At 42.4% G+C, this 18,351-nt stretch overlaps 2 protein-coding genes across 2 annotated transcripts in view; one reads left to right on the top strand and one right to left on the bottom strand.

Annotated features, from left to right (window-relative positions):
- The window catches only part of itga4 (integrin alpha 4), a 41,839-nt gene extending 28,597 nt beyond the window's left edge, over positions 1-13,242 (top strand). Inside the window, exons 18-28 of the mRNA XM_042306492.1 lie at positions 1,860-2,010; positions 2,192-2,290; positions 3,618-3,694; positions 6,431-6,520; positions 6,629-6,716; positions 6,851-6,958; positions 7,469-7,594; positions 7,867-7,992; positions 8,111-8,209; positions 11,137-11,256; positions 11,375-13,242. Coding sequence (XP_042162426.1) covers positions 1,860-2,010; positions 2,192-2,290; positions 3,618-3,694; positions 6,431-6,520; positions 6,629-6,716; positions 6,851-6,958; positions 7,469-7,594; positions 7,867-7,992; positions 8,111-8,209; positions 11,137-11,256; positions 11,375-11,467 — 1,177 coding nt within the window. The 3' untranslated portion in view covers positions 11,468-13,242. The remainder of the gene's footprint in view (positions 1-1,859; positions 2,011-2,191; positions 2,291-3,617; positions 3,695-6,430; positions 6,521-6,628; positions 6,717-6,850; positions 6,959-7,468; positions 7,595-7,866; positions 7,993-8,110; positions 8,210-11,136; positions 11,257-11,374) is intronic.
- cerkl (ceramide kinase-like) overlaps positions 12,830-18,351 on the bottom strand; it is an 85,349-nt gene continuing 79,827 nt past the window's right edge. The window contains 2 exon segments of the mRNA XM_042306493.1: positions 12,830-13,646; positions 14,269-14,468. Coding sequence (XP_042162427.1) covers positions 13,565-13,646; positions 14,269-14,468 — 282 coding nt within the window. The 3' untranslated portion in view covers positions 12,830-13,564.

The raw sequence follows: 18,351 nt of genomic DNA, 5'->3' as shown, positions 1-18,351 counted from the left end.
CAAGTAAAGCAATATCACACCGATGGATGGGATTCGTTGGGGTTATAGCACAGATGTGCTGTAGTCACAGGTACCAAGTCAAAAGTTTGGACATTTCTACATTGTAGAATAATAGTGAAGACATCAAACATATGAAATAACACATGCAATCATGTAGTAACCAAAGAAGTGTTAAACAAATCAAAATATATTTTAGATTCTTCAAAGTAGCCACCCTTTGCCTTGATGACAGCTTTGCACACTCTTGGCATTCTCTCAACCAGCTTCACATGGAATGCTTTTCCAACAGTCGTGAAGGAGTTCCCACATATGCTGAGCACTTGTTGGCTGCTTTTCCTTCACTCTGCAGTCCAACTCATCCCAAAACATCTCAATTGGGTTGAGGTTGGGTGATTGTGGGGGCCAGGTCATCTGATGCAGCACTCCATTACTCTCCATATTGGTCAAATAGCTCTTACACAGCCTGGAGGTGTGTTGGGTCATTGTCCTGTTGAAAAACAAATGATAGTCCCACTAAGCACAAACCAGATGGGATGGCGTATCGCTGTGCTTTGCTGCTGTGGTAACCATGCTGGTTAAGTGTGCCTTGAATTCTAAATAAATCACAGACAGTGTCACCAGCAAAGCACCATCACACCACCTCCTCCATGCTTCATGGTGGAAACCACACATGCAAGGATTATCTGTTCATCTACTCTGAGTCTTACAAAGACATTGCAGTTGGAACCAAAAATCTCAAATTTGGACTCATCAGACCAAAGGACAGATTTCCACTAGTCTAATGTCCATTGCTCGTGTTTCTTGGTCCAACAAGTCTCTTCTTCTAATTGGTGTCCTTTAGTAGTGGTTTCTTTGCAGCAATTCAACCATGGAGGCCTGATTCACGCAGTCTCCTCTGAACAGTTGGTGTTGAGATGTGTCTGTTACTTGAACTCTGTGAAGCATTTATTTGGGCCGCAATTTCTGAGGCTGGTAACTCTAATGAATTTATCCTCTGTAGCAGAGGTAACTCTGGGTCTTCCTTTCCTGTGGCGGTCCTCATGAGAGCCAGTTTCATTATAGTGCTTGATGGTTTTTGTGACTGCACTTGAAGAAACTGTCAAAGTTCTTGAAATTTTCCGTATTGACTGACCTCCATGTCTTAAAGTAATGATGGACTGTCGGTTCTCTTTGCTTATTTGAGCTGTTCGTGCCATAATATGGACTTGGTCTTTTACTAAATAGGGCTATTTTCTGTATACCAACCCTACCATGTCACAACACAACTGATTGGCTCAAACACAGTAAGAAGGAAAGACATTTCACAAATGAACTTTTAACAACACAAACCTGTTAATGGAAATATATTCCAGGTGACTACCTCATTTAAAAAATAATTAACTAGTCAAGTCAGTTAAGAACAAATTCTTATTTACAATGACAGCCTACCAGGGAACAGTGGGTTAATTGCCTTGTTCAGGGGCAGAACGACAGATTTTTACCTTGTCAGCTCGGGGATTCAATCCTTTCAGTTACTGACCCAACACTCTAACCACTGGGCTACCTGAAGCTGGTTGAGAGAACGCCAAGAGTGCAAAGCTGTCATCAAGGCATATGGTGGCTACTTTGAAGAATCTAAAATATAAATATATTTTGATTTGTTTAATGCTTTTTTGGTTATTACATAATTCCATGTGTTATTTCATCGTTTTGATGTCTTCACTATTATTCTACAATGTAGAAAATAGAAAAAATAAAGAAAAACCCTGGAATGAGTAGGTGTTTCCAAACTTTTGACTGGTACTGTATGAGGCGACAGCCTTCCAGTTTTATACATAGGGCCCTATTCAATCCAGCCCCTAAGACTGTTAATCTTGCAGGAAACACAACAACATACAGTACTTTGCATTGGGTAATGGGAAGACCATCATGTTGAACACAACCCTGGTGAACGCTGGAGATGATGCCTTCCTCCCCAGGCTCCAGTTACGCTTCCCCTCCAACCTGCACTACATCAAAGTCCTTGATGCAGTACGTGTTTGATTTATTGATTACTCAGAGTAGCAGTTATTACATTTCTCACATAATCACCAATGTAATTTAGACGATGTGGCACTGCAATTCTAAGAAAGACACAAAATCATGTGAATCTATGCGCTCTTGGATTGTAATAAATTACACACACAATCCCATTATCTGTTATTATTTTCAGAAGGAGAAGTATGTGAGCTGTGACATTTCAGAGGAGAACAAGACAATAGTAGGAATGGACTGTAGTGTTGGGAACCTGTACTTCAGCTCTGGAGCCAAGGTACTGTAGGCACAACACTCAAACTTACTCCAACCTTACTCTAATGTTACTCTAGCCTTATCCCAACTTTACTCCAACCTTACTCTTAATTTTACTCCAGCCTTACTCTGCGACTTCAGCCTTACTATGTCATTCCAGCCTTACTCTACTGTTACTCCAACCTTACTCTAATGTTACTCCAGCCTTACTCTGTCACTCCAGCCTTACTTTAATGTTACTCCAGCCTTACTTTAATTTGACTCCAACTGTACTCTGTTACTTCAGCCTTACTCTGTCACTCCAGTCTTACTCTAATGTTACTCCAACCGTACTCTAATTTTACTCCAGCCTTACTCTGTTACTTCAGCCTTACTCTACTGTTACTCCAACCTTACTCTAATTTTACTCCAACCTTACTCTGTTACTTCAGCCTCACTCTGTCACTCCAGCCTTACCCTGTCACTCCAGTCTTACTCTAATGTTACTCCGACCTTACTCTAATGTGACTCCAGCCTTACTATAATGCTACTCTAACATTATTCCAACCATACTCTGTTACTCTAATATTACTCTAAGGTTACTCCAGAATTACTCAAACTTTACTTCCATGTTACTCCAATTTTACTCTATTAATCTGGGTCTGGATACTTAACTAATTACCCCACTGGGCACAGACATAAATTCAACGTCATGGATGGGCAGGTTACTTTCTTAATGTAATCCATTACAGTTACTAGTTACCTGTCTAAAATTGTAACAAGTAACATAACTTTTGGATGACACGAACTCAGTAACGTAATCTGATTACGTTGAGTTACTTTTGGATTACCTTCCCTTAAAATGCATTAGAAGAAGACAAAAAGGACCCATCAAATGCATTTAGTGTGTCATCATAGTGGTCTCTCGATCAGGAGCTAAAACAAGTTTTATTGCACCTTTTTTAAATCTGAATTGAATGTCATTGAGAAAAACAGAAAGGTGTCTTAATGTATTTTTTTCAAACATCCTTTCTGAATTTAAAAGTAATCCAAGAAGCAATCAACTAGTTTTTCTGTAATCTGATTACGATATTTTTGCTGGTAATGTAACTAACTGATTACAGTTACATTCACACAAAAAATCAGATTGCCCTGTTCAATGTCTATTCCTTGTTGGTTCAACGTAAATTTACTGAAATGGCGTGGAAACAATGATGATTCAACCAGTGTGTGCCCAGTGGGTATCCAGACCCATATCTTCTGTTTGCTGCCAATGCTGCTGCTGTTTTAAAGGCAGCGTTTTATAAACTGCTGTTTAAGAGGGTAATATCTTACTTGCTATCTAATCAGAATTTCTGTATTTTCTGCAGGTGAACATCAGCTTTCTGTTGGATGTAAACCAGAGTAGCAGTGCTGGTGACATTAGCATATCCATCAACACTTTTGGGTAAGTACAGACCCATAAAGGAAAGATGGATGCCCACACACTGAATGCGCCTGCAGTGTTATTGAGTGCAATGTTTTGACCCTAGGTCTTTGTCATAACCTTACACCACTTCTGATCTTAGCACAGATCCTCTAACCCACGAACGCAATCGTTCTCCAAAATACATGAAACAATCGATTGGCACGTTTTTTTAAACTGACGTCCTGTTACACCATCGGTGACGTCTTGTCAACCTTATCAAACCAAACAGACGGATCGTAAAACAGCCCAATGTGACACTGAGTGGACAAAACATTAGGAACACCCGTTCTTTCCATTACATAGACTGACCAGATGAATCCAGGTGAAAGCTGTCTTTGAATGAGGTATGGTAGTAGGTGCCATTGGGTTTTTCATGCTCAACAGTTTCCTGTGTGTATCAAGAATGGTCCACCACATTCAGCCAATTTCAGCTAATGTTTTGTACACGCAGTGCATGTGTTTGTTCTGTTGCTAGGGGAAACAGGAAACACAGACCCAGTGACCTGAATTATTCAAATCAGAGGGTGCTGCAGGTTCCCTCTCTTGGTTTCCTCCTGTAGTTGTTACATTGTTGTGTAGTTGAGAAGTATATCCGGTGGCCCCTGTTTTGTCGTTTGGGTAAAGAAAAGCTTTGTAATGTTTGACAGTTTCAGAACACTCCATGTTCATATCTGGTAACACTTAACTGGAGACATTCCTTGCTCAGAGTTTTGTTCAGAGAATGTCACATTTTTCTAACAGCTGGAACAGCTTTCTAGAGCCATGATCGTTATGCCTAGGTCGATGTAAAAAAGATGTATATTTTTCTGCATACGTTATCGAAGCATACTTCTTTCCCTGTTCAATTGTAATTTTAATTAATGAGGCACATTGATTATTTAAGAACCTTTATGCCGCAGGGGTTTAGTACAACTGCTACATTGGTACATAGTAGCCAATCATTAACAAAGCAATTGTATTATTTTCTAGTCTAGCAACCTTGCCAGCAGGCATGTCAGCTAAGATAGACTAGCTACTCTAACTTGATTGGTAGCTAGTTATGAGGTTGGGACATTTTTGTGTTATTATTTATTTAGTATTTATTTATTCATCAAGAAGGAATCAATATCCTACATAGCTTGATCAAATTAATTTACAAACACCTCCTGCGAGTCCTGCCCATCACCGGCAGCTTAAATCAAATCAAACACTGTGTGTGACTCTCTCTCAAATCTAATCAAATCAAATCTTATTTTATTTGTCACATACACATGGTTAGCAGATGTTAATGCGAGTGTAGCGAAATGCTTGTGCTTCTAGTTCCGACAATGCAGTAATAACCAACAAGTAATCTAACTAACAATTCCAAAACTACTGTCTTATACACAGTGTAAGGGGATAAAGAATATGTACATAAGGATATATGAATGAGTGATGGTACAGAGCAGCATAGGCAAGATACAGTAGCTGATATCGAGTACAGTATATACATATGAGATGAGTATGTAAACAAAGTGGCATAGTTAAAGTGGCTAGTGATACATGTATTACATAAGGATGCAGTCGATGACATAGAGTACAGTATATACGTATGCATATGAGATGAATAATGTAGGGTATGTAAACATTATATAAGGTAGCATTGTTTAAAGTGGCTAGTGATATATTTACATAATTTCCCATCAATTCCCATTATTAAAGTGGCTGAGTTGAGTCAGTGTCAGTGTGTTGGCAGCAGCCACTCAATGTTAGTGGTGGCTGTTTAACAGTCTGATGGCCTTGAGATATAAGCTGTTTTTCAGTCTCTCGGTCCCTGCTTTGATGCACCTGTACTGACCTCTCCTTCTGGATGATAGCGGGGTGAACAGGCAGTGGCTCGGGTGGTTGATGTCCTTGATGATCTTTTTGGCCTTCCTGTGACATCAGGTGCTGTAGGTGTCCTGGAGGGCAGGTAGTTTGCCCCCGGTGATGCATTGTGCAGACCTCATTTACCTCTGGAGAGCCTTACGGTTGAGGGCGGAGCAGTTGCCGTACCAGGCGGTGATACAGCCCGCCAGGATGCTCTCGATTATGCATCTGTAGAAGTTTGTGAGTGCTTTTGGTGACAAGCCGAATTTCTTCAGCCTCCTGAGGTTGAAGAGGCGCTGCTGCGCCTTCTTCACGATGCTGTCTGTGTGAGTGGACCAATTCAGTTTGTCTGTGATGTGTATGCCGAGGAACTTAAAACTTGCTACCCTCTCCACTACTCTCTCTCCTCTTCCACTGGCAATACGGTCTGCATACATATCTTTGCTCGATAGTGCACCTTGGTAGGAAGCACTTACTGGGGGGCTTTGCCTGGTCCAGTCAGTGTGCCATCTCCACAAAATACCACTGACATATCCTTTTAGCAATAATTATGAAGCTTAGTCGTTACATTAACATCTGCACATTTTAAAAACAGGACAAATCTGAGGGGGCACATGCCCTTGTGCCCGTATGGGCATGACACCTCTGAAAACCATCTTCAAGTGTCATGTAATGCTTGAAGGTATGCTTTGGCCTCTCACTCTGAGAAACAGTAGCAATGTGAAGTTCTGCAACGTCTGATGTTTGGAACTTTGAGTTGAATTCCTTTAACAGTATAATGGCATTGGCTGTGCTTAAATGTTTTGTTTTCAATATATCAAATTGATTAATATGAAATGGAATCTAAATAGATAATTTCTTGTTTTTTTCTGACATGGTCTTTTCCAGAGACAATTCTGAAAATGAGGATCTTCTGCATGACAACTCAGCCACTCTGATGTTACCGTTGAGATATGGCGTGGATGTCAGTGTCCATGGGTAAGACATTTATTTACAGTAACAAAGCCAGTTCCTCGCTCTTCATTGACAGTATATATAAACATGTCTTATTGTACTTCATAAGGTAATTACTGATCTCTCTTGCAGGTTTGTGACTCCAACATCCTTTGTATTTGGTGACCAGGAGCCTACTCCAGTTGATTGCTACACAGAGACATTCAACTACACTTACAAGGTATGTACCATAGGAATACAATATAACATTGTTTTCTAACAGAAACTGATGTGATCATTACAGCCTTGTTTGAGTATTTGAATGACTGACTGCCTGGGTTTATACTGACATATTGTATCGGTGTGCCTTGGCAGGTTGTCAATATCGGTCCAAGCAAATCTCTCAACACGGAAGTTGAGATTGATATTCCCAAGATACTATCACCATATCCATACAGATTACTCCACATTGCAGATTTTCAGGTAAGAGTATGATTGATTGATGAAAAATTCCACCCTTAGCTGTGGTATATTGGCCATATACCACAAACCCGAGGTGCCTTATTTCTATTATAAACTGGTTACCAACGTAATTAGAGCAGTAAATAGAACATTTCTGTCATACCAATGGTATATGGTCTATTATAAACTCGGTGGTTCGAGCCCTGAATGCGGATTGGCTGACAGCCATGGTATATCAGACCGTATACCACGGGTATGACAAAACATTTATTTTTACTGCTCTAATTACGTTGATAAAGAGTTTATAATAGCAATAAGGCACCTCGGGGGTTTGTGATATATGGCCAATATACCACGGCTAAGGGCTGTGTCCAGAACAGCCCTTAGCCATGGTATATTGGCCATATACCACACCCCTTCGGGCCATATTGCTTAAATATACCACGGCTTTCAGCTAATCAGCATTCAGGGCTCGAACCACCCAGTTTATAATCACCAATATCGAACTTATTTTCTTTCCTCATCTGTTAGACCTCTCTTGGAGAATGTTCCATTAAAAACGGCTCCATCACAGTAGAAGATGATTGTGAGGTGCCACGGTCGTCTTTAATCAAGGAACTGGTCTTCTTCTTCTCCAAAACTAGCAAACGCAAAATGGTAGATACCTCCCTCTCCTACTCCTATAATGTATATAGTTATAGTATGTAGCAGTGTTGGGGTCAATTCCATATTGATGCAGTCATTTCAGGAAGTACATTAATTGGAATTCTAATGTCTCTCATCTTTTCAATGAGGAACATTTACATTTTTGTTTACTTCCTGAGTTTAAATGGAATTGGCCCTAACCTTATTATGTAGCAGTGCTATCACTATTCCACTGATGTTGATGTTTTAAAATGAAATCACAATAGTGCTGTTTCTCCCCATAGTTCTGTGCTCACGGAGACGACCTGTGCCTGACTCTGGTGTGTAGACTAGGAGACATGGACATTGGGAAAGAAGCCACCATTCAGATGGAAGTGAAGCTCAACCCCACTGTTCTACAGCTCACACCGGTAAACACTTCACTAATGCTACACTTTCAAATCTCTTGAAATGACAACACAAATTATAATTTCTTCATTGAGGATATTAAAGTGTTCCAATGTCATCAACCCCCCTCTCTCTCCTCAGGGTCGTCATGGAGTGATGCTGATAGAGAGTACTGGCATCATCACATCACCAAGGGAGGACCCTCACACCATCCTATTACAGCAGACCCCTATTGCTCAGGTAAGAAATGATAGGCCTATACAGTAGTGATACATTGGCCTTATACAGTAATCTTTTGGAGGATAGCATGTCACTGTTCCACAATGGAGATCACTCAAGTCCATGTCAAGTCCGTGTCCATGCACTTGACACATTTATGAAATTGTTTATTCCAGTTACTAAAATTGCTTACTCTAGTAAAAACTGTTATATCCGCTTGGATTGATGAGGAATTGAAAAATTGTACGTTTGAGAGGGATGAGGCAAAAGGTTTGGCAAATAGGTTTGGCAGCACAACCGATTGGCAAACGTACTGCAAATTGAGAAATCATGCGACTAAACTGAATAAAAATGAGAAACTATACTATGAAACAAAGATAAACGATATAAAGAATGATAGTAAAAACATGACATGCCAGCAACAAACTCTGACACTACACATCCAAGTATATCTGACCAAATTATGAAAGACAAGCATTGCAATTTTGATTTCTGTAAAGTGAGTGAAAAAAATATTGTTTTCTATCAACAATGACAAGCCACCGGGGTCTGACAACTTGGATGGGAAATTACTGAGGATAATAGCGGACGATATTGCCACTCCTTTTTGCCATATCTTCAATTTAAGCCTACAATTTAAGCCTACTAGAAAGTGTGTGCTCTCAAGCCTGGAGGGAAGCAAAAGTCATTCCGCTACCTAAGAATAGTAAAGCCCCCTTTACTGGCTCAAATAGCCGACCAATCAGCTTTGAGTAAAGCATGTGTATATGTGTGAGGATGACTCAACACTATACACGTCAGCTACTACAGTGACTGGAATGACTGCAACACTTAACAAAGAGCTGCAGTCAGTTTCAGAGTGGGTGACAAGGAATAAGTTAGTCCTATATAACTAAAAGCATTCTACTTGCGACAAATCATTCACTAAACCCTAAACCTCAACTAAATCTTGTAATGAATAATGTGGAAATGGGGAGCAAGTTGAGGTGACTACTAAACTGCTTGGAGTAACCCTGGATTGTAAACTGTCATGGTCAAAACGTATTGATACAACAGTAGCTAAAATGGGGAGAAGTCTGTCCATAATAAAGCACTGCTCTGCCTTCTTAACACTATCAAGAAGGCAGGTCCTACAGGCCCTAGTACTGTCGAAACAGGACTACTGTTCAGTCGTCTGGTCAGGTGCCACAAAGAGGGACTTAGGAAAATTGAACAGGGCAGTATGGCTGGCCCTTGGATGTATACATGTCATTTACAAAATAGCCTCCAATACCCTACTCAATCAATTGGATGCAGTCTATCACAGTACCATCCGTTTTGTCACCAAAGCCCCTGGGGCGGCAGGGTAGCCTAGTGGTTAGAGCGTTGGACTAGTAACCGGAAGGTTGTAAATTCAAACCCCCGAGCTGACAAGGTACAAATCTGTCATTCTGCCCCTGAAAATAAGAATTTGTTCTTAACTGACTTGCCTGGTTAAATAAAGGTAAAATAAATAAAAAATACCCACCACTGCGACCTGTACTCTCTTGTTGGCTGGCCCTCGCTTCATACTCGTCGCCAAACCCACTGGCTCCAGGTCATCTACAAAAAGTCCCCCCTTATCTCAGCTCGCTGGTCACCATAGCAGCACCCACCTGTAGCACGCGCTCCAGCAGGTATATCTCTCTGGTCACCCCCAAAACCAACCAATTCTTCCTTTGGCCGCCTCTCCTTCCAGTTCTCTGCTGCTGGAAAGAACTACAAAAATCTCTGAAACTGGAAACGCTTATCTCCCTCACTAGCTTTAAGCACCAGCTGTCAGAGCAGCTCACAGATTACTGCACCTGTACATAGCCCATCTATAGTTTAGCCCAAACATCTACCTCTTTCCCTACTGTATTTATTTATTTTGCGCCTTTGCACCCCATTATTTTTATTTCTACTTTGCACATTCTCACATTCTTCCACTGTAAATCTACCATTCCAGTGTTTTACTTGCTATATTGTATTTACTTTGCCACCATGGCCTATTTATTGCCTTTACCTCCCTTATCTCACCTCATTTTCTCACATTGTATATAGACTTGTTTTTCTACTGTATTATTGACTGTATGTTTGTTTTATTCCATGTGTAACTCTGTGTTGTTGTATGTGTCGAACTGCTTTGCTTTATCTTGGCCAGGTCGCAATTGTAAATGAGAACTTGTTCTCAACTAGCCTACCTGGTTAAATAAAGGTGAAATAAATCAACTAAATAAATAAATACAGAGAGCTAACATTAACAATATACATGTCAATCTCTCCTGGCTCAAAGTGGAGGAGAGATTGACTTCATCACTACTTGTATTTGTGAGAGGTATTGACATCCATGCATAAGTCCAAGTCCAGAACAGACTATGGGAGGCTCACAGTACTATATAGAGCTCTAAACCACATCAAGCAACTCGTGCACAAGCAGTAAAATTAGATTTAAAAAACAGATAAAAATACATCTTATGGAACACCGGGGACTGTGAAGCAACACAACACAGGCACAAGTATACAAACACGCGATAACATACACACTATACACACACACAGATTTTGTATTGTAGATATGTGGTAGTAGAGGCCTGAGTGCACACACTTAATGTGTTTTGAAATCTGTTGTGAATGTATTGTAATGTTTTTTTAAATGGTATAACTGCCTTCATTTTGCTGGACCCCAGGAAGAGTAGCTTGGCAGACGTGAATGGGGATCCATAATAAATACAAATACAAATGTCCTGGTAGGGTTAAGAAGTGTCAGGAAATTGCCTATGCAACCTCTGAGTGCCTTACTCTTATAAAACGCTGGAATGTAGTGTCCATGTTAGGACAGCGGTGGAAATGACGGGACATTTCCAACCTTGTCTGATGTTCCAGGTCATAGATGTACAATGTAATACTAGTGCACGGTAATAACGTTTTATTTAATTCTGATGTTTCAGGTTGTGTTGGAGGCCCACTTCAACCAGAAGCCTCAGGCAGCAGTGGAGGGGTTCATCATTGTAGGGAGTCTACTGGTGGGACTCCTGATCCTGGCCCTGCTCATCTTCGCCCTCTGGAAGGTCAGTACGACACCTTCATCTTTTACACTACACACAAAACAGCATACAAACACACTGCATTCTTTTCCCTCTCCTTCTCCTTCTCATCTGAAACTGAACCTTGTTCTTTCATTCCCAGGCTGGTTTCTTCAAGAGGCAGTTTAAGAAGGAGATCAGGAGGGATAGCTGGGACTATGTACCAAAGAGTGAGAAGACTGAGAGTATATCCTAAGAGTGTACTAATACAGAATGGTTCTATACGACAACATGAACTAACTGCTGGGGAACAGCTTCTCTACTAAAAAGGCCCATTTTGATTGAGATCATCCAAACCCAAGGGAAAGAACTGCAGGACAATTCAAACATTTGTGGCTCAAAATCTAGGAATCAACAAAATGCTGTAATTTCTCTAAAACATGCAAGAGGAAAAACCTTTGCACTTTACCTCTGGGCTTGTTGCAGTGAGAGTATAGGACATTGGACTGCGTACGTGGAATGTACATTAGAACATGGACTATGTGACCTCACAAGAACAGGCCTATCATTCCTGTTTTTATTTTACGTTGCAAAACATTCTCCCATACCTGACTACTTGGATTCGGTCGCGCATATTTATTGTGTCTGCTGTACAAAGAATGTATGAATGCACCGCTGAAGCTTTTCTCTATGGATAGGAGGTCTATTTGTATACAATGATATATACACATCTATATGCCAAATCTATCCTCATTAGGTGTGTATATACTGTGTATATAGATATATCAAGAGGACCTTTCTTTCGCATCCTTTTTAAACAACATTTCCTTTTGTATCTTCATGCTATGGGTAGGGAGGGGAAACAGCCTCAAACTGCCATAAAGTCACACATTTATTGTGAAACTAGTGTCACTAGTGACAAACCATTCAGATTGAAAGAAGGAACATTTGTTCTGGTTGATCTGTGAGACCCAGCGAAAGCCTCTGCCGAGCCGTACAGCCTAAACCCATGTTTCATAGAAATGAATAGGAGCATTTCACACTCTGCAAAAGTTACGTGTCCAGTGTAGCAGACCAGTACCTGCCCAGGTGTTTATTCTTCAATTTGTATTTTTGCTCACCAGCTTATGGAGTGAATGGGACAGAAGGTTTAATTGTTATAATATAGAACTGAAGGTAACAGAAGGATGAGGAGGTCAGGGAAGTGTCATCAGTGAAAAAAGGCGTCTGTTCACGGACTCACTCACTGAATGACACATACCACTCCTCAAGGGGACAGCACCCTGTGTGTGTGTGTGTGTGTGTGTGTGCATACGTGCGTTTGCGTGTATGCATTTTAGTGTGTGCGTATGACAGCAACTCATACACCAGCAACTCCTACACCATGACAGCAGAAGTTTCCAACACAGTCAGAAATGAAAAATGAAAGAGCTTGTTCTTCAGAAATGACTCAGGCCTATCATTCCTGTTTTTATTCTCCACCAAGAACTCAGGATATGAAGCTGAACATTCCATGGTCTTGTTCAATAGGCAAACGTTCCTCAAATGGAACACACGGAACACTGGCCTTACCTTTTGGAACATTTTCATCCCTATGGATTCAATGGATTCTGTGTTCTTACTGTAGCTGTAAGGGGTTGGAACATTCAGCTTTTGGAGAGATGGTAGGCTGCATGCGGGAGAGTAACATGTTTTTACTGTAGCTGTAAGGGGTTGGAACATTCAGCTTTTGGAGAGATGGTAGGCTGCATGCGGGAGAGTAACATGTTTTTACTGCTTGAATTTTCAGGGAGTCAACCTTTCATGACCAACTTGTCCGTTTTGACAAAAATAAAGGGGGCACATTCCACATTTCTATAAATTGAAATTATTTTTTATTTTTAATAAATACGTGTGTGGTGTGTAAAAATGGACAGATAACATTTTGTTTGTCAACACATTTCACTTTGGTCTGATAATTGATGTAATCGTGCACTGGAATGTATTATTATGTTGTCTTTGCTTTAATATAAATCAACCTTTTCTATTTAATGTGCCTGTCTGTCCTCCATTTGGTTATTTGACATCTAACATTCAAAGATGTACAGTAGTAAAGCCTGTAGGTGACATTCGGTGATAGTGCAAACGTATCGACAACCCCGACATACATAGTTTTAGGTTGTGTGTAAAAGCTCCTCTCTTGTAGATAGTTTAAACTAGACAGTCTATACACTGAAGACAGTTTCTTGTAAAGCACAGTAGGAAAGACTGTATGTTACATTCTGTGGCAATGCCAGTGGAGGTTGGTATGTGTATAGACTCATCCACCCTTTAGACAGATTTAAAAGGTATCGATTCCGCTCTACATACAGTGTTAAATGCAGCTGCACTTGATGTGTGCCTCCTCTGCCTCCTCGATGTACACTCCAAACAGGGTCAGGAGTTGAGGATGTAACCTGGTGGTGAAACAAACAGGGTCAGGAGTTGAGGGTGTAACCTGGTGGTGAAACAAACAGGGTCAGGAGTTGAGGATGTAACCTGGTGGTGAAACAAACAGGGTCAGGAGTTGAGGATGTAACCTGGTGGTAAAACAAACAGGGTCAGGAGTTGAGGATGTAACCTGGTGGTGAAACAAATGAATCAGTTACAGAGGTTTTAAATGTCTCATATCTGACTGACATAACAGTACTACTACTTCAGTGAAGCAATTCTTCAATACCGGTTTTAAATTTAAATATATGATCGAAAAAAGGCTAATGGTTAAATTACACTGTACATGACCTCTAAGAACTGTCTTTGAGAAGTGTAAATTAAACCCAGAGTAATATGACCATGAGATTACAGTACAGGGCAATACTTAGTGAGCAGCGGTAGGTCATTGCCTTGGTAACATGTTATTTGAGACAGGGTTTGTATCCAGGTTGAAGGTCTATTTGACAGTGTAGTTGCTATGGGGCTTTAGACCAGCTAAAGGATAGAGTTATACCTACTACATCGGCCAGTGTTCACACAGCGTCTCAGAGTAGGGCTGCTGATCTAGGATCATGGGGGGTCTCAGGTCAAGAACAGGAGCTGTACCTGATGAGCAGCTCTGAGGGCACCTCCAGTAGGTCTCCGTCTACGTTCCAGGGGTAGGCCCCCTCGGAGGAGATGATGGGCGCGTTCTTAGAGTCATACTCTCCATTGTCCTCAGCGATGTCATCAGACCAGCTGCTCTGAGAGCGGGGGCGGAGCCTCACAGCCCACACTGTCTGCGTCTCCACGAAGGAGAAACTAAACTGGGGAGGAGGAGAAGAAGATTATATTATTGTCCAACTGTATACAAGGAGGATCCAACATCCCTCCCTAGGACCTCCAATAAGCTTTGAGAGGGAGGCGAGGAATAGAGGAAAGAGGACTGAGAGAACGAGACCATCGTCTCAGTCAGTAGCAACTCGAACCACTAGGGGGCAATGATGCACAGCATCCCCAACCAGACAATTCCCTACACAGTAATGACGCCATCTATGACTCTGGTCACAGAGGTTCCATCCTGTCCTCGACAACAGTTCAGTTCAGTTAAGCCACCGTAACCATGAACATAGTACATATGAACGCCCCAGCATATCTTTTATTCATGAAGGAAACAGGGAGGACATGGAGGAGGACATGGATGAGGACATGAAGGAGGACATGTAGGAGGACATGGAGGAGGACATGGGGCACTGGGTCTAGATATGATAGTGGAACATTTCCAACCTCAACTGGTATATGTGTTCTGACTTCCCATCTGGAAATAGATTTTTCAAGCGTCGTTTTCCAGATGTGTCCCAGACATCGTTCAAATCAAACTAAAACATTTAAATAGAAGTCAGACTATAAATAAACTCATGGCTGTTTGTTTGTCTGAGTCATAATTGAATAATTTCCATTTCCTGCTTGTATTCATGGGAAATGGCCCAATAACAAACATTAGTCAGAACTTCTCCCGGATAGACAGACAGCATGGAAATGATGAAGTCCTCTCTAACTATTTGTCTGAACATTATGACAGTACATTAAAACAATATGTTTGTATCACTCACAGGTAGACTTCCCTGCCCAGTCACACAGTCAGCCAGTCACACAGTCAGCCAGTCACACAGCCAGCCAGTCACACAGCCAGCCAGTCACACAGCCAGCCAGTCACACAGTCAGCCAGTCACACAGCCAGCCAGTCACACAGTCAGCCAGTTACACAGTCAGCCAGTTACAGTCAGCCAGTCACACAGCCAGCCAGTCACACCAGTCAGCCAGTCACACAGCCAGCACATCACACCAGTCAGCCAGTCACACAGGCAGCCAGTCACACAAGTCACACAGCCAGCCAGTCACACAGTCAGGCAGTCAAACAGTCAGCCAGTCACACAGCCAGCCAGTCACACCAGTCAGCCAGTCACACCAGCCAGCCAGTCACACAGCAGTCAGCCAGTCACACAGTCAGCCAGTCACACAGTCAGCCAGTCACAGAAAAGTCAGCCAGTCACACAGTCAGCCAGTCACACAGTCAGCCAGTCACACACAGAAGTCAGCCAGTCACACAGTCAGCCAGTCACACACAGCAGCCAGTCACACCAGCCAGCCAGTCACACAGCCAGCCAGTCACACAGTCAGCCAGTCACACCAGTCGGCCAGTCACACAGCCAGCCAGTCACACAGCCAGCCAGTCACACAGTCAGCCAGTCACACAGTCAGCCAGTCACACAGTCAGCCAGTCACACAGCCAGCCAGTCACACAGCCAGCCAGTCACACAGTCAGCCAGTGACACAAATCAGCCAGTCACACAGTCAGCCAGTCACACAGTCAGCCAGTCACACAGTCAGCCAGTCACACCAGTCGTCAGCCAGTCACACAAATCAGCCAGTCACACAGTCAGCCAGTCAGCTAGTCACACAGTCAGCCAGTCACACAGCCAGTTAGTCACACCAGTCAGCCAGTCACACAAGTCAGCCAGTCACACAAGTCAGCCAGTCACACAGTCAGCCAGTCACACAGTCAGCCAGTCACACAAGTCAGCCAGTCACACAAGTCACACATCCAGCCAGTCACACAGTCAGGCCAGTCAAACAGTCAGCCAGTCACACAGCCAGCCAGTCACACCAGTCAGCCAGTCACACCAGCCAGCCAGTCACACAGCCAGCCAGTCACACAGTCAGCCAGTCACACAGTCAGCCAGTCACAGAAGTCAGCCAGTCAGCCAGTCACAGAAGTCAGCCAGTCACACCAGCCAGCCAGTCACACAGTCAGCCAGTCACACCAGTCACACCAGCCAGCCAGTCACACAAGTCAGCCAGTCACACAGTCAGCCAGTGACACAAGTCAGCCAGTCACACAGTCAGCCAGTCACACAGTCAGCCAGTCACACCAGTCAGCCAGTCAGTGTGTGTGTGTGTGTGTGTGTGTGTGCATACAGTGGGGCAAAAAAGTATTTAGTCAGCCACCAATTGTGCAAGTTCTCCCACTTAAAAAGATGAGAGAGGCCTGTAATTTTCGTCATAGGTACACTTCAACCATGACAGACAAAATGAGGGAAAAAAGTCCAGAAAATCACATTGTAGGATTTTTAAATTAATTTCTTTGCAAATTATGGTGGAAAATAAGTATTTGGTCAATAACAAAAGTTTATCTCAATACTTTGTTATATACCCTTTGTTGGCAATGACAGATGTCAAACGTTTTCCTGTAAGTCTTCACAAAGTTTTCACACACTATTGCTGGTATTTTGGCCCATTCCTCCATGCAGATCTCCTCTAGAGCAGTGATGTTTTGGGGCTGTTGCTGGGCAACTCAGACTTTCAACTCCCTCCAAAGATTTTCTAAGGGGTTGAGATCTGAAGACTGGCTAGGCCACTCCAGGACCTTGAAATGCTTCTCACGAAGCCACTCCTTCGTTGCCCGGGCGGTGTGTTTGGGATCATTGTCATGCTGAAAGACCCAGCCACGTTTCATCTTCAATGCCCTTGCTGATGGAAGGAGGTTTTCACTCAAAATCTCACGATACATGGCCCCATTCATTCTTTCCTTTACACGGATCAGTCGTCCTGGTCCCTTTGCAGAAAAACAGCCCCAACGCATGATGTTTCCACCCCCATGCTTCACAGTAGGTATGGTGTTCTTTGGATGCAACTCAGCATTCTTTGTCCTCCAAACACGACGAGTTGAGTTTTTACCAACAAGTTCTATTTTGGTTTCATCTGACCATATGACATTCTCCCAATCTTCTTCTGGATCAAATCAAATGTATTTATATAGCCCTTCGTACATCAGCTGATATCTCAAAGTGCTGTACAGAAACCCAGCCTAAAACCCCAAACAGCAAGCAATGCAGGTGTAGAAGCATCATCCAAATGCTCTCTAGCAAACTTCAGACGAGCCTGGACATGTACTGGCTTAAGCAGGGGGACACGTCTGGCTGGCACTGCAGGATTTGAGTCCCTGGAGGCGTAGTGTGTTACTGATGGTAGGCTTTGTTACTTTGGTCCCAGCTCTCTGCAGGTCATTCACTAGGTCCCCCCGTGTGGTTCTGGGATTTTTGCTCACCGTTCTTGTGATCATTTTGACCCCATGGGGTGAGGTCTTGCGTGGAGCCCCAGATCGAGGGAGATTATCAGTGGTCTTTTATGTCTTCCATTTCCTAATAATTGCTCCCACAGTTGATTTCTTCAAACCAAGCTGCTTACCTATTGCAGATTCAGTCTTCCAAGCCTGGTGCAGGTCTACAATTTTGTTTCTGGTGTCCTTTGACAGCTCTTTGGTCTTGGCCATAGTGGAGTTTGGAGTGTGACTGTTTGAGGTTGTGGACAGGTGTCTTTTATACTGATAACAAGTTCAAACAGGTGTCATTAATACAGGTAATGAGTGGAGGACAGAGGAGCCTCTTAAAGAAGAAGTTACAGGTCTGTGAGAGCCAGAAATCTTGCTTGTTTGTAGGTGACCAAATACTTATTTTCCACCATTATTTGCAAATAAATTCATTAAAAATCCTACAATGTGATTTTCTGGATTTTATTTTCTCATTTTGTCTGTCATAGTTGAAGTGTACCTATGATGAAAATTACAGGCCTCTCTCATATTTTTAAGTGGGAGAACTTGCACAATTGGTGGCTGACTAAAAACTTTTTTGCCCCACTGTATATGTCTCG

Source organism: Oncorhynchus tshawytscha, linkage group LG26 (assembly GCF_018296145.1).
Source record: "Oncorhynchus tshawytscha isolate Ot180627B linkage group LG26, Otsh_v2.0, whole genome shotgun sequence".
In the NCBI taxonomy this organism is placed as follows: Eukaryota; Metazoa; Chordata; class Actinopteri; order Salmoniformes; family Salmonidae; genus Oncorhynchus; species Oncorhynchus tshawytscha.
This window is presented reverse-complemented; position numbering and strand designations above follow the sequence as displayed.